General features: G+C 39.6%; 1 protein-coding gene across 1 annotated transcript; it reads left to right on the forward strand.

Annotated features, from left to right (window-relative positions):
* Positions 1-6,219: 6,219 nt before the first annotated feature.
* Positions 6,220-10,165, forward strand: BRS3 (bombesin receptor subtype 3). Its single transcript, XM_005232762.2, has 3 exons — positions 6,220-6,650; positions 8,842-9,193; positions 9,758-10,165. The coding sequence occupies exons 1-3, from the start codon at positions 6,220-6,222 to the stop codon at positions 10,163-10,165; spliced, it is 1,191 nt and encodes a 396-aa protein (XP_005232819.1).
* The last annotated feature ends 5,127 nt before the right edge of the window (positions 10,166-15,292 follow it).

Here is a 15,292-nt window from a genome sequence, read left to right on the forward strand (position 1 = left end):
GTGCTCTTTTTTAAACCAGTGAAAGAAGGATTTCTGAGAGTATATTTATCTACAAAGACAATTATTCAATGTCAGGTCTCAGTGGGTTGTTAACAATGGGTTAGATGATGCAAAAGAAATAAAAAGTGATAGTAAAATCACTGCAGCAGCTGTGGTGACTCGGGCAAAATCCTCCCCACTCCCATCTTGCTATTTAGACTGGCACAAAGCTCCACCACCTTTTGTACCAGGTCAGTGGATGCAGATTCAAGGTCTGGGCAGCTCACTCAAGGGTCCCTGGGGACTCTTCATGTCTCCGCATGGACAAGTGACTAAAGCTGCCTTCTAGCTCAGTGTACGTACAGCACTTTGATAACCATGTGATAGATAAATATTACAGAGGATGACAGTTAAAGGTCATCTTGTTTAAGTTTTCTTCTGACAGTTTATGAATCTACAAGAGTGGTTAGCAATACAGGTTAGCAATACTTACACCCAACATGCATAATTCTTTCTAAATTTAGCAGGTAGTTATTATTGGCACAATGAAAGAAACATCATTATGGAAAATTATTTGAGATTGAAAATGAAAATACTGGGAAGATAATTACCTATTGCATAAGATGATTGTTAAGTCTTAATGCACAATACTCTGTGCTTTTAGGTATCAGAAAGTATTTAGCATGTAATGGCACTCTAATGGTTCTAAATTAAATGTATCATTGAGAGTTTCAAGGATACCCAAAAGAATTATGCTTGCTATATTATTTCATTGCCTGATTGTTCCTTTAACAGAAGAAATTCAAGGATACATTCCAGTGTTTATTCTTCTCTCTTTTCTGAGAAATGACACCAGTTTCACTGGCCATTCCCATACTGAAGCTGGCTGAGGAAACCCTTGGAAAAGGAGGCTGGAAAGTACACAAGAATGGAGAAACAGGATAAAAGGTATTTGGAGCCACTGATTAATGACAGCATTTGAGATCCCATCACAGACAGACCGAGTCCCACCAACTCCACTGAATAGTCTGGATTTAGGCATTGTAACAAAATCAGAAACTATTTTCCTAGATTTTAACCAAGATACCTATCTTGTTGCTGTATCACCAAACGCTGCTCCTGACAGCTCATCCAAGCTGACCTTCCATCTCACCTTCGCACCACTGAGGGCTGGGATGCTGTTATTTTTGCTCCCAGACATGCTGATAAGTCTTGTAGCATCTGAAAGTGTAACTGGATAGCTCATCTTCAGTTCCAAAACACAGGGACGCAGTTCCAATCAAACATCACTGCAAGATCTGATGCCCTGAGTCCGAGTGCCTGCAGAACTCCCTCTGCCCCCGCTGTAGAATCAGCTCCACACAGGTGATAGAGAGATAAAACCGTAACAAGCTCATGTAGTTTTTTCTCCTAAATGGGTAGTCTTTGACAATGAATGGTTACACTCTGCTATGAATGTAACACAGCCAAGAAAGTTCTCATTAAACTGTCCTAAAAAGGTATCTTCCCTTTTAGCAGCTCAGTAGTTATTTTGTCTCCAACAGAAGGACACTGGGCAATGGTAAAAAATCAAAATACAGGATACGGAAGACGTTCCCATTCAGTGGTGAAAAACATCAGATTGGCAGACACCAAAACCAAGCTCTTGTACTCATGAGTGAAGAAATCCAGCGTGGGCAGTGCCTTACACAGCCTCCCTCCCGTTGCCTGACACGGCTCTGGAATGGATGCCTGGCGAGGTGGGCAGGTGGTGGTCTCTCTGTTTAAGCAGGGACTCAGATGTAGCCCATAAAAACGACTCATTCTTGTTCTCTCAGTAGGACAGAGCAGAACTGGAAACAGCCCTGGATGCGCTAGTAATTTGCTCTAAACATAGAGCACTGTCTCTGCCACCGATGCTCACTCCAGGTGCGCATTCAGGCTTTCCCATTTCATACTTGCCTTCCTAAGAACTTGAAAATGGATTGGGAACACTCACACAAGGCCTACAGCCGATTAAATGGCTGTCAGATAAAAGTTTCATTCTTACTATTTCATTGACATGAGCTGTGATGCTCTTTGTCCCCTCCTCTTGCCATTATTTGTCATGCTATTGGCAATTTCGGTTTAAAGAGAGGACACTAAAGCTGCAACACAGGTGCAAGTCAGAAACAAGGCAATTACGCACACCCATCCCTAAGAATGTTGTCTCCAGAGCAGTAAGTCCTCTTCCCAACACAAAGGTGGCAAAGCCAGTTCAAAAAACACTAGGGGAAAAAAAAAAAAATATTTCAGATAACGTAATCCTAGTTATAACTGCAGAGTCTAGTTTATAAGCCAGAATTGTTAAAGGATTTCTTGATGGAGGAACAAAAAGCCTTCCTTCATCTTCATGTCAAAAGAAGACAACCTAAAAGGAAGGCTACTGAGATTTGCTGGAAGGGAAAGATTTGCATTGATCTGGGCAGACCGTTTGACTTAAAAACTGTTTTCTGCCCCCGGGGAGAAGAGGAATGTACCCATGGTGATCCCACCGCAGAGTCCTGCTTTGTGCTGAACAGTTTGGGCACGTGGAGAGCAATCAAGCTCATCCATAGAAGGAATCTTAATCTGATAAAAGCCTTTCATAAGAGAAGTTAACGCAACAAAGTCTACCAAAATTAAGGACTAGGATAGACAAGCTCTTTGGTATCCCTCTACCGATAACACCCGAGGAACATCAACATCAGTTTGCTCAGTGGAGAGACAGAAAGATAGATCAGTCAGCAATAAACAGATGGCGAAATTGCTGAGAGAGACAATCAAAGCAAGGGTCGAAAATTGGTTTGAGACATAAAAGAAGAATTAAGACAACTAAATAGTTCTATGCAGAAATTATACAAATAATGACTTAAGAAAGTGGGTTAAAACAATCCCCCAAAACCCAGGCTAGCTACTATAGCTGTAGTTCAGTGTAGATCAGTTTTGTGTTCCTAGCACTCTAGCTACAAAGCTTTATGACCAATGCATACTGAAATCACAAAAATATGCTACAGAAAATAATGACAATTCTGGCAAATCGATTTCTTTAAAGGCAGTTAAGATTTTGGCTGTTTTCTACGTATTTTGGCTTGGTGCAGAGCAAATGATTCCAAAAGAGATCTTCCTGAGTGGGTGACACTACGCAGCACATGGAAATGACTTAAGTCAGCAGTCACACTGCATTAAGACAGAAAATTTGCATTAAAAATACAGCTAAATGATAGGCTCTTGAGTATTGTACTAGCTTTTTTTTTTTTTTTTTTTCAACATGGAGTTCAAAAGAAACATTTTCTGTGAAGCTTGGTACTTGAAACAATAGTCAGAATTACCCAAATTGCTTTTCTCTTTGCACCAGAAGACACAGCTCTAAAATAACGCCTTAGAGTTGTTTACTGTTTGGAATAATGATGCCATTCTCCTCCTTTTCAGCTGGATTTGCACAACTGAAAACTATCGGAATGTATGTTAAAAACACAGTGTGTTTTCTCTTGCCTGGTTTCTACCCACGATACTAATGAGAGCACATAAAACTGATGAACAGAAACACTGAAATGCTACCATCCTAAACAAATTGCGTATTTGAAACATACTATCTGTCCTTCAGGGGTTTATTGGGTCTAAAGAATGTTATTTTTGTGCTTTTTCAAATTATTTTTCACCTCCTAACGATTGACTAAGACATAATCTTATGATCCATGAAGAGAGGACCTGGCCAACTAGCTAAAACCTGCAGTAATACAAGGACTGTAGGAAGAACTGGGAGAAACGAAGGAGCTGCCTTCTTCCAGATTCTCCCAAGAAGGCAGAAAGCTGGGAAAAATACAATCTCTCAGTAGAAAGAGAAAATCAAGGAGAATTTCATGCTGCTGTGAGCTGGGTTAGACGTATGTACTGTGCCTATTAGAGAGAAGGGGAAACGTGTCTGTGTTTCCAGGTAATTTGGGCTTCTAAAGTGTGAAGCATCAGACCGAGCATTCAGGTTGAGATATATGAATCCATGTCCAGTTTGGAATAAACAGCACATGAAGTACCAGGAGCAAACAGAATTTTAAGCTCTTGTCACTTGCTGAGGTCGCTTTCATCTGGGGCACATGTTGGCTCAGGAGGTTTGAATATGGTTTGGGAGGTCTGTTGTTTTGCCCTTTGTACCTGAATCATCCCGCAAACCAACTGTTGGGAGCATCTCATAGCTCAAGAGCCTCCAGTCCTCTGGATTCTCTCTTACACAGAGGGGTATCAGTTCAGGTCCTCTATCCTGCCATACAAAATGATCCAGTGACAGAATAAACCGAGCCTCAGATTTCATGTTGTCAGCTCTAATCCCTTGGGATCTATGCTGCTAGCTGAACTTTGGTGCATCAACTCCTCACCTCTAGTGCAATTCAAGGCAAGTAACAGGTTTCTTTCAGCTAAATTCCAGTTTCAGCTCAACACCTGATGTTTCATTCAGATGCCACCCTGGAGTATTCAACACCTGGTGGAGAGCAGTTGATTCCCAATTGTTTGGTGATACCCTACTTCTCCTATACAGGAAATCTAAACATTTTATATAACTATCTGACATTAAGCTGTCACAATCTGCTACAGTTGCTGAACTCAATATTAAATATAATGCACAGTACTATGCCGGTGTGGGTGGACAACATAATCGGGCATCCTCAAAGGCACCTAAATCTGTGAGCAACCTACATATTGTGCCTGCATAAAAGGACATATTATGGTCGATCGTGACAAGAACTTATCTTCTAAAAGCACTTTCAAAATCTGTAACTGGACTTTTTAACCCATGCATCCTTTTTGTATCGGTGACTCCTTCTTCCACCTGGCCTGATCATTGGTCTTCCATCTGATTCTACCACCTACCATCTGGTTTATCGCCGCCTGATATCTAAATCATAGCTCTATTTGCAAAGAATTTGGATTGGGAAAGGGAAAATTAGACTTTTCATATGCAGTACTTAAAGGAGGCTTTTATTGAGTAAATGAAACAAACTTGGTTTTCTGTGTCTGCGTGTCTGTGTGTGTGCCGCTAAAGAGAAAGGGACTCGGCTATAAGCTTGCTTTTGTGATTTGAGCAGGGTACCTTCTCCACTCGAATGTCACAGCTGAAGAACAACCTGGAGGAAAGAATACTCCAGCTACTGATCTTCATTTTCAAGGCATAAACCTCAGTCCTTTGATACCTTTTCCACTTTTGCTATTTAGAAATTAGATCTTCGCTTTCTTAATTTCAGGAGATTTAACTCAACAGGTCACATTCCTTGAACCTTAGTTTGAAGTTAATCAGGAGTTCATCACAGCAGAGTTTAAGATTTGAGTATTGACTAAGCTAAACATAAGAAAACCCATAGTACTAACATGTTTGATTGATATAGCATCATGAAAAGTGATTTTTCTCCCAGAAGATTTCAATCATCAGTTGTATTATCCAAAGCAAATAAACACATATTGCAAAATAACAGCAACTATCTATTAAACCCATTCAAACTTCAGCATAAGCTGTGGTTTTTTGATGGCAATGGGACTGTTTGTGGGACAAACCTAAGCTTTAATGTAAGTGTTAGCAGGATTATGGCCATAAATTTTGATCGTTTATTGCCATTTGGAAGGTCACTGCATTTCTGTGATGGAAAGACTAATCAGAGCATAGACAAGCACAGGCTGTCTCTGGCTTTTTCAGCAAATACCCTCTATACTCTGAGATATTTTATCTGCCATTAAGGTATACTGTAGAGTTTTGTGTTAAGTTAGTATATTCTATTCTTACCTGTACTATTGAGGAAACTATTTCAAGTTTTCATTTTATTTCTTTTTTAGAATATTTTGAAAAACATTTACAAGTATTTGCTAGATAATATGTAAATTCTGACACTACAGTGATTACAATACAAGATTTACTTGCCAGATACCTCCAAGAAAAAAAAAAACATCATTTCAGCTAATATCTTTAAAGAAATTCCGTTTCTCTTTTTTCCTCCTCCCTCTCTGCTCCACTAGCTGAAAAGCCAATAAAAAAATTCTCCACCTCCTACACAGTTCAGAACAAGATCTGTATGCATTTCTCCTAGGCATGTTTTGAGACCCAGAAGGGGATGAAAGTAGTTAATGCGCAACAGGAATCTTAATTTCAGACGCAGATCTGTACCTTTCTATTGACCTTGCTGATATGCTGCAAGCTAAATATTAAACAATTTTTTGATCAATTTAAGTCCATCCTGGGGAGAAGAAACAGTTAAAGAAATGTCTCAAGTATACTTGCATTCAGCTAATCAGACTTTGTGTGCATCTACAGACGGTACAGAACTGAAATCAATCACTGATAATGAAACCACAAATGAAAAATGGACTGAAGACTCCTTTCCAGGATTAGAAATACTGTGCACAATTTATGTTACATATGCTGTGATCATTTCAGTGGGTCTCCTTGGAAATGCTATACTCATCAAAGTCTTTTTCAAGATTAAATCAATGCAGACGGTTCCAAACATCTTCATCACCAGCCTGGCATTTGGAGACCTACTGCTTTTATTAACTTGTGTGCCTATAGATGCAACACGTTACATTGTGGATACCTGGCTCTTCGGAAGAATTGGGTGCAAGCTGCTGTCTTTTATCCAGTTAACCTCAGTTGGAGTATCAGTGTTTACCCTGACTGTTCTCAGTGCTGACAGGTGGGTCTGATGCAACTGATTTGCCAGGAGATACCGCAAGTGTGAAGTTAGAAATTAATAAAAGAGCAGAAATGATCATTTTGCACCATATTAAATGGCACGTTATAATAGACAATAGGAAAAGAATAGGAAAAAAACAAAACCCAACCAACTGCTCTCCCATTTAATTTTAAAATGTGTGTTAAAAATTTGAGCAGTTCTTTTTAACGTGAAGTGAGAAAGACTCTTCCAAGTCTTTTGACCTTTTAATAGCTTGAAGTATAGTACATAGGTTTTTTCTCAATTGCATAGGAAAGGGAAATTGCTTAAGGCATGGAAAAGACAGTATATTGGTGCTATCTAGTGGTGCACTAAAGTAGTCAGTGCAGAGGAAAAACAAAACTGAAAATGACTGAGTGGAAATCCTTTGTCCTACGCACTTAGCGAGGCTCTAAAATTCTAGAACTGAAATGATTGACATGTGGGGTAAAAAGCCAAAAGAAAACACAGAACAGACTGGGGGACAAATGAATGGCTTATAATTTGATAGTTACTGCAATATTGTATTAATATTCCACTTGATAAGTGCTTAGTGCAACAAGATACAATTTTAGTATTTTCTCTTATACTTCTTAGATCTTTTCCAGAGATATTTTAGCCCAGAGGTCCTGAAATTAAACTGAGGTGACGACAACAGCACTGTTAGTAGGCATCAGTGCTCTCCCATCTGACTGCTGTCAGGAGCTGCTGATCAATCAGTTTTCCACGCACTTCTTTTCTGAACTAAACTAACTAAACTGAACAAAACTAACGTGAGATTTCTGTTCAATCAGTATGAGCATGTCAATGAGCAGGAAAGCCCCCAAATTAATTTTAGTGTTAAGAGAGAAAATGATTTTCATATTGTGGCCAGCAATTGTGGATTGTATGTAACAGCAAGTAGTTCATGTGTCCAGAATTTAAGCAATGCTGCTGTTACTGTACTACCAAAAAAAATCAGCCAACATACGAATGGCCACATTGGGTCAGATTGAGGGTCCATGTGGGCCAATACCAGCCTCCAGCAGCAGTAGTATAAGGACAAGAAAAGACACACAGGAAGAATAAAAACCACTATCCAACACTACGCTTATAACTTAAGCTTTCCAATGACCTCCTGAGCAGATGTGGTTTCTGTCTATTTAATAACCTCAATAGATTTCTCTTCTAGAACCTTGTTCAGCCTCTTGAACTTGTTTAGCAATGACTTTCACTGCCTGTTGCACATTATTTTGCTTTGCACGTGGCTTCATTCGATGGCCCTGGGTCTCGTGCCCAGAAGAGACAGAGATCCCTACCCACCTCTCCAGGCTATTCACATTATATTCTATACTTAGTATGTGGTTTTTTTATTAAGGTGTGCAGAGCAGCCCACGGTGTTCAAAAGTTGCATGAACCTGAGGCACAGATAATTGCACAGTAGTCTCTTTTGCTCTCCATTGTTTTCCTGATAATTCCAACCATTTTGCTTTTGTGTTGTTTTTTTAGGGTTTGGAGTATGTTTTTTTACTACTGCTGAACATTAAGGTGATGTTTTCACTGGACTATCTATCATAGCTCCAAGGTCTTGGTCCTGTACGATGTCAATTCTTCACACATCTATACGTTTACCCAGATTTTTCTCATACGTCTGACTCAGTCCACATGCTGCAGAATCACAGCCATGAATCAACAGCACTGTTAGCTCCAGTTTTATAAATATGAATGAATACTGGAGCATTACTTTGAGTCAGATCACTGCACTCAGCTGGGATCTTAACAACATGGAAGAAAGGAGAGGTGTACATGCTTGGTTTCATGTATTTATAAAGTAGTTAATCTGTTCCATACCAATTTTGCATGCTAACTCCCTCATTTACCATTCTAGGCAATGTCGTAGAAGTAGGAGAAATGTTTGCCCTTGCTGATCTTAACCCAAACAGCAGAAGTCACCTTTACTTAGCAAGGCTTTAATGATAAGTCCTGCCAGCCAAGTCATTAAAATACATGCTTAAAGCTAACTCTTACATTTCCATCTTGATTGCAAAGAGCTAGTATCTGTTTTCATTTCCAAGACGATTCTACTACCTTCACTTTAGCAAGAACAGAGATGGCTTTATCCTCAAGAAGTTTGCACTGTCACTGCTTGCATTATTTCTGTATTTGTTCTGACAATGATGTTGGTTGGGTTTAGGTACAGAGCCATCGTTAAGCCCCTGGAACTGCAGACTTCGGATGCGCTCCTGAAGACGTGCTGTAAAGCTGGCTGTGTTTGGATCATCTCCATGATATTTGCTATCCCAGAGGCTGTTTTTTCAGATTTGTATTCTTTCACCAACCCTGAGAAAAATGTAACTTTTGAGGCATGTGCTCCCTATCCTGTATCTGAGAAGATCCTGCAGGAAGCTCACTCCCTGGTTTGCTTCTTAGTGTTCTATATTGTACCCTTAGCTGTCATTTCTGTCTACTATTTTCTTATCGCCAGAACTTTATATAAAAGTACAGCCAACATGCCAGCAGAAGAACATGGTCATGCCCGTAAGCAGGTAAGCTATGACCAAGCACTAAAGTGTCCAATTTTCCAAAATCTATCGTGCTGATTAAGTCTGAATTCTTGAGTGCAAATCCTTTACCTGACAATGGAGTAAAAAGCTCCATAAACTCAGCCCATATTAGCAATCCCAATTCAGCTATGCACTTCAGCACATGCTCATGACTCATTAACTTTACTGTGTGAGTGTGCATGTTTTCCAAAGGAGGGATGGGGTTTGTTTTGCTTTAATATGACCCCATTAAACTCAGGAGTTAAAACGTGGAATTGTGAGCTGACATATTAACTATTGTACTTTTAGACCCTAGTCTAGATGAGATTGCCATGTGATTTATAATGGAAAGGGAATGTGCTCTGCACTGGAAATACTTTGTTACAAAAATTATTAAATAGATTTATTTTTCTGTTGGTTTCTTGGGGTTGGTTTTTTTTTTTTCCATTTTGGTTTTTTGGTTACTAATGCATTTAGACTTTTAGACCCCTTTGAAACTCAGCACCAACTACATAAACATGTGTTACTAATTGCTATTAATACCAGATATTCATTATTTTCTTGTAGATTGAATCCCGCAAGAGAGTTGCAAAAACAGTGCTGGTGCTTGTTGCTTTGTTTGCCTTTTGCTGGTTGCCTAACCATATCCTCTACCTATACCGCTCTTTTACATACCATGCTTCTGTAGATGCTTCCACCTTTCATCTGATAGCTACTATTTTTTCCCGTGCCTTGGCCTTCAGCAATTCCTGCGTCAATCCTTTTGCTCTTTATTGGCTGAGCAAAAGTTTCCGGCAACATTTTAAAAAGCAAGTCTCATGCTGCAAGGCAACATTTCGTACAAAGCCTCCCAGTGCTACCCACAGTAATACACCTACCAGAGCCCTGTCAGTTACGGGCAGCACGCATGGCTCAGAAATCAGTGTTACACTGCTAACAGATTATAGTATCACAAAAGAAGAAGAAAGTGTTTAGTCCGTCTGGGATGAAAAAGGACAGAAACTGAGCCTTTGCCATCAGTTCACTACTACTGGCATCACGGAAAGAGATGCCATGCCTTGCCCTGTCTGTGACAGAGTTTTTGTCAGGATTTCCTCAATTTTTTCAAATATACCATAAAGAAATCAATTTGTGTGGGAGAAGAAGCTGCAACAGCTGAACTTTCCAGTGTAAGCTCAAAGGGATTGTTCATGCTCCCAAGCATGAACACGGATCCCTAACTGGAATTCCTGGACTGGGCAGGACAGGAGTCAGCAGAGTTGGTGCGAGAATTGGCTGCGAGGATGGTTTTGTCTTCGTGACTTCCTTGACTTGTGACTGAGAGCTCCCTCTGTCAACTACTTGCATCTACAGCAAACAAGCAAAACCACGTATTTTCATAACACGGTCAACCAGGCAGATTTTTTATTTATTTCTTTTCTTGTCCCAAATGTTGAAAGTTGGCAAACTTATCAGAAAGCATGCTAAAATGAAAGAAAGCTAAGGTCTGAAGTATGGTGTAATAAAAAAAGAAAAAGCATCATGGGCTAAATCCACACCAGCCTTTGCTCTGTCGGGGACTTTGAAACTCTGGGTAAGAGCTGGCTGCTGTGTAAAGAGGTGCCCTTGTCAGTTCCTAAGGAAATCAAGGGAACCAGCAGGTGATCACCTCTCTTAAAAAGCTATAATCATCGTTAACCGCACTTGTAAAATTCTTGGTAATCTATGGGCAGAAGATCTCAACAGCGCAGAGTTCTTTATTGTTATAGTGATTGAACATCAAGAAATTGGGGTGGATCTGTATTAGATTTCTAGTTTGGATTTACAGTGCGCTTTTGAAGTGAACTGCTCAAACGTCCCCTCCTGCCCTACTTCATCTCCCAGAGTGGTCTGGAGTGCATAACCCACATTTCCCTCAGACGAAACTGTGTCCCCAGTCCACAGAACCAGACTAGAATGAATTTGAAATAAAGCCCCCAAAAGTGTATGGCGCGAGGGGTCAGCCCAACCCCTGCAGATCCACTCCTGCTGTAGTGTACATGGTCGTATCTCAGTGGTCTGCACATTTTCAAGCATGCTGGGAGAGCTTGATTTTTCTATTGTGCTAATTTTCTATTCTTCAAGTTATTCAAGTTGTAACCCTTTTTAATATTAGGATAGACTGTCCTTACGAGATAGGCCTTCTAATCTCAAATCCACTGATACTGTGACTCTGTACGCAGAGGCAGGTCAGTGACAGCCTACCACAGCATCCCTAGAAAGCCCAGCAGCACTGCTGGCAGGGACTGGCTTCCCATCAGGAAATACAGGAGGCAAATCTTCCTACCCCACATTACAAAAATGTTGAATGACACTTATTTTTATGAATTTTGTGTACCCTGAAGCAAAATTTTCTGTGGGAGTTAGTGATAGAAAGCACAATATATTTTCCATTGCTTAAACTAAGGGACTTCTATCTCAAAAAAGAATTTGTGTGTTGAAGTATAGAAGAGAGGTTGCAACATATAAATTAAACAAAATAGTGCTGTCAGTCACAGAAGTTTCAATTTTAACCAATCCTTGAAGATGTAACACCCCTCCAGCTGCACAGAGCCCCAACAACACATTGTTGGAAATCCATACATCCATCAAGGCACCGTTATTTGAGTTCACTGTAAGATGAGAAAATCTGTTTTCAGTCTCTCTCTGTTGACTGCCCTTATCATAATAATATAAGCAAATGATAAATCCCAAGGGTGTTGGAATACAACCCCTGTCACCATATTAAACCAGTTTAATGACAGTCCATTTTAATGCCATCATGCCTGGCCTTATTTTACTACACTCTTCATGTTACTAGCTGCAAGGCTATAAACACTAATTTTCAAAGGGATTCTCCCTTTTATTGTACCAATTGTAGACCAGGATAGGACCACTGAAATAAATGGAAATATAACAGCACAGAAATACGATTTATGGCAAATCAGACTCCAGAGACCTTATTTTACTCTCTTGGTCTTAATACAACACATTCCCTGGTAGTGAGCTACGTGCAAATATAACAAACATATTGGACTGGTATTTTCCCCTTTTCCTTTTTTCTCAATGGAGCTGCAGGGTGAGACTGAAATAAGTAATTAAGCCTACACACTTATGAGCCTATTTTTATCTTCCTGGATCTTACTGTAGGGACTTCTAAACAAAAGAAAAATCAACGCACAGTAGAGTTCCTTACGTCATTCTTCATTCCAATTTATTAAAGCCTTTGGAAAACAAATCTGCCACATGTTTCTGGACTTCACAATTTGTCTCTGTTGGAAACCAAATTTCCCGCTGCAAAATCCTTGGCTACACCTCACAGTAGCCCTTAATACCACAGTTTCCTAATTCATCATTTTCCTTGCTTTGCATGCAGCTACTTTTTGCTTGTGTAACTACGCTAACTGGATGGTCTATTGCTAACATATCCTGCTATAAAATTGATGGTTTTGCTATATGCTGCACATGTTTTGGTTAAAGACTGGCAATATTTTGAGCCATAATTTAACTACTCTCTGTACTTTATGCTTTTGTAATTCTGTACTTTCAAATCTTCATGACATGTTGTATTGGAGTGATATATTGGTCAACATTTATTTTTATCTAAGGAAGTTGGTATTATTCGTTCCATCTATTCCCCCCATATAATTACCCATAAAATGTCTCCACATTACCATACCCGGATTTAGGGGAAAAGAGTTGTTTCCTCTGCAATCTTTTCTAGTGGTCTAAAAACCAGTTCTTTCACACCTAGCTAATACAAGTGTAATTGTATAAGAGCATAAAGGAATAATGTCTATTTACAGAAATAATGAGTATTATTTAGCAAAGAACTGGCATGAATAACTAGTATACTATTTATATCTACAATGAAAAAATAGGTAGAAAAAAAGCAAAAAATACTGAAAGGCAAGACGCTATCAAAGGTCTTGTTCATATGGAGTCTTACTGAGTAAATAAATACAATTTCTAGGATGTACCTTTCTTATAGTTTGTTTTGTGACTGAGATGCACGCATTAACAGCTTTAATACATACGAATGTAATAATGTTTGTGTTAGTAACAGGCTTACTATCAGTTCTCTTAATTTGTGCTGTCACTACAAGATGCTGGTTTAGTTTAAAAAACAAAAATTCCAAAAAAAAGAACAAAACTGTGTCAAAGCACGGATGTAGTGTAACAGACTGCATCTCCAGCACATGGCACAGAATATTAAAGTCAGTTATGAAATTATAGCCATTTTAATGCTCACCCTCCTCTTTTTTAGAAAGTATTGTTTTATTTTACATAGTTAAATATGGGCTACCCACTGACGCTCAAGCGATGCCATTTCTTGATAGTTCAGACTATCTGAGCTGAGTAACACTGGAGCTCTTCGCACCATCCCCAGAACACGCAGCTTGCTGCAGCAGTGCTTGTGCAGCCATGAATCATAATATTTCAAGGATGTGACTGAGAGGAAAGCTGTCTTGACCCAAAAAATGACAAGTTTCCAGCCGAATCAGTTCCCTGAGCTGGCTCACTGTGCTGTCTTTACTGAAGAGGAAGAGGACAGATGGTGGCAACACATTAAGATACTGTGCCACAGTGGCTGCCACCACGCATGTTGTTATCTGTGGAAAGTGTGAGGGAATTTGAGGTAGTTTGTCCTCATAGCTACATTAAAGTGTGCAGATCAGATTTACCATGCACTAACCCTGCTGCACACAAACATGCTCTCACTTTCATCGGTCTGAGATTAAATTCGGATCTCCTGCTCCCCAGGACAGTGCCCCAGTCACTTGCTGTAGGCAGATCTGCACACTAGGGAAATCTGTACTGTGTGGGCATAAACTTCACCACATTTACTCAGGTTATGGAAGTAACAAACTTTGCCAAAATCGAACAAGTAGTTTAAGACTTAAATTGCATTGCTCTTACAATGTTTAAGGCTATGATTACCCTACCTCCAAACATCTACCCAATTTTTCTAAGTAAGCGCAATTTATATTAAACCTCTCATGTTCCTCACCAAAATCCAATACCTATTTGAGAGCTAATACAAATGCCTCTTAAGCTGTCGGTTTATAAGTGATCACAAAACAATTTTTGGACAACTATCGTAATAGCCCTGCCAAGAGAAAATTCTTGAAGCATGAAAGATGTCATTAACCAGGCTGGATGTTCTTTGTGTAATAGCCAAAGGTTACTAGAAGTCTATATTTATATCCTCAGCAATTTCATCTGACAGTCTGTTGACCAGCCAGTTAGATGATGTCGGTCTCTCCCTACAGAGCTTTGCAAGCTCAGGATTGTGTCTTTGATTTTATTATCATTCCAGTCTGTATGACAGTAAAGATATATTTGTTCCTGGAATACTTATTTCCAGAAAACTTCTGTACTGAATATTGTTTTTATTTCTGAGTAGAAAGATTGCTTTGTCATTGGCAACCAGCCACTGCCAGCTTCGATGGGGCTGTTCAGCTAAATTTTCATTTAAAACACATGCACTGTTTTAATACCTGGGGTTTATAGCTCTGTGTTAAATTTTGCAAAACAAAACTTAAAGTGTGCTTCTTCATCTTCTAAATAAAAATACTTTGAAGTAGGTACTTCAGCAATTGAATTTGGTTTTGGTGTAATGCTGCCTGGATGACACCGTGAAAACCACTAGATGGCTCTGAATTAAGTTATTTCGAGAGAACTGATTTGAGTAAGCAAATTTGATTTAAAATATTTAATTATCCACAGAGTACTACAATGCTTAAGAACTCATTGCGAGACTTATGCAGACATTAATGCAAACCAACGCAAAATTTTGAAGACAAGCTTCATCCTTTGCGTTGTATCAATGGATCAACCTTTTCCCAAGGGAGCACAACAGCTGTAGCTGGTCACCCTCTGCCTGTCACACTCCCGTCCTGTAGACAACAGATACTTGTGTCACCTCGGTACATCCGGGCAGCAGATGCCTCTTCCCCGGAGGCTTAATTGTTCAACCCATTTGCACCACCAACAAGTGCCCAGGGAGAAGCAAGAACCAATGTGGTTTTTTGATATTTAGCAAGCCATTTTCATCTCACCTACCTCTTCTTGGTTTCATTTTTGCCTCTGGTAGGGTGTGGA

Source organism: Falco peregrinus, chromosome 13, assembly GCF_023634155.1.
Source record: "Falco peregrinus isolate bFalPer1 chromosome 13, bFalPer1.pri, whole genome shotgun sequence".
In the NCBI taxonomy this organism is placed as follows: Eukaryota; Metazoa; Chordata; class Aves; order Falconiformes; family Falconidae; genus Falco; species Falco peregrinus.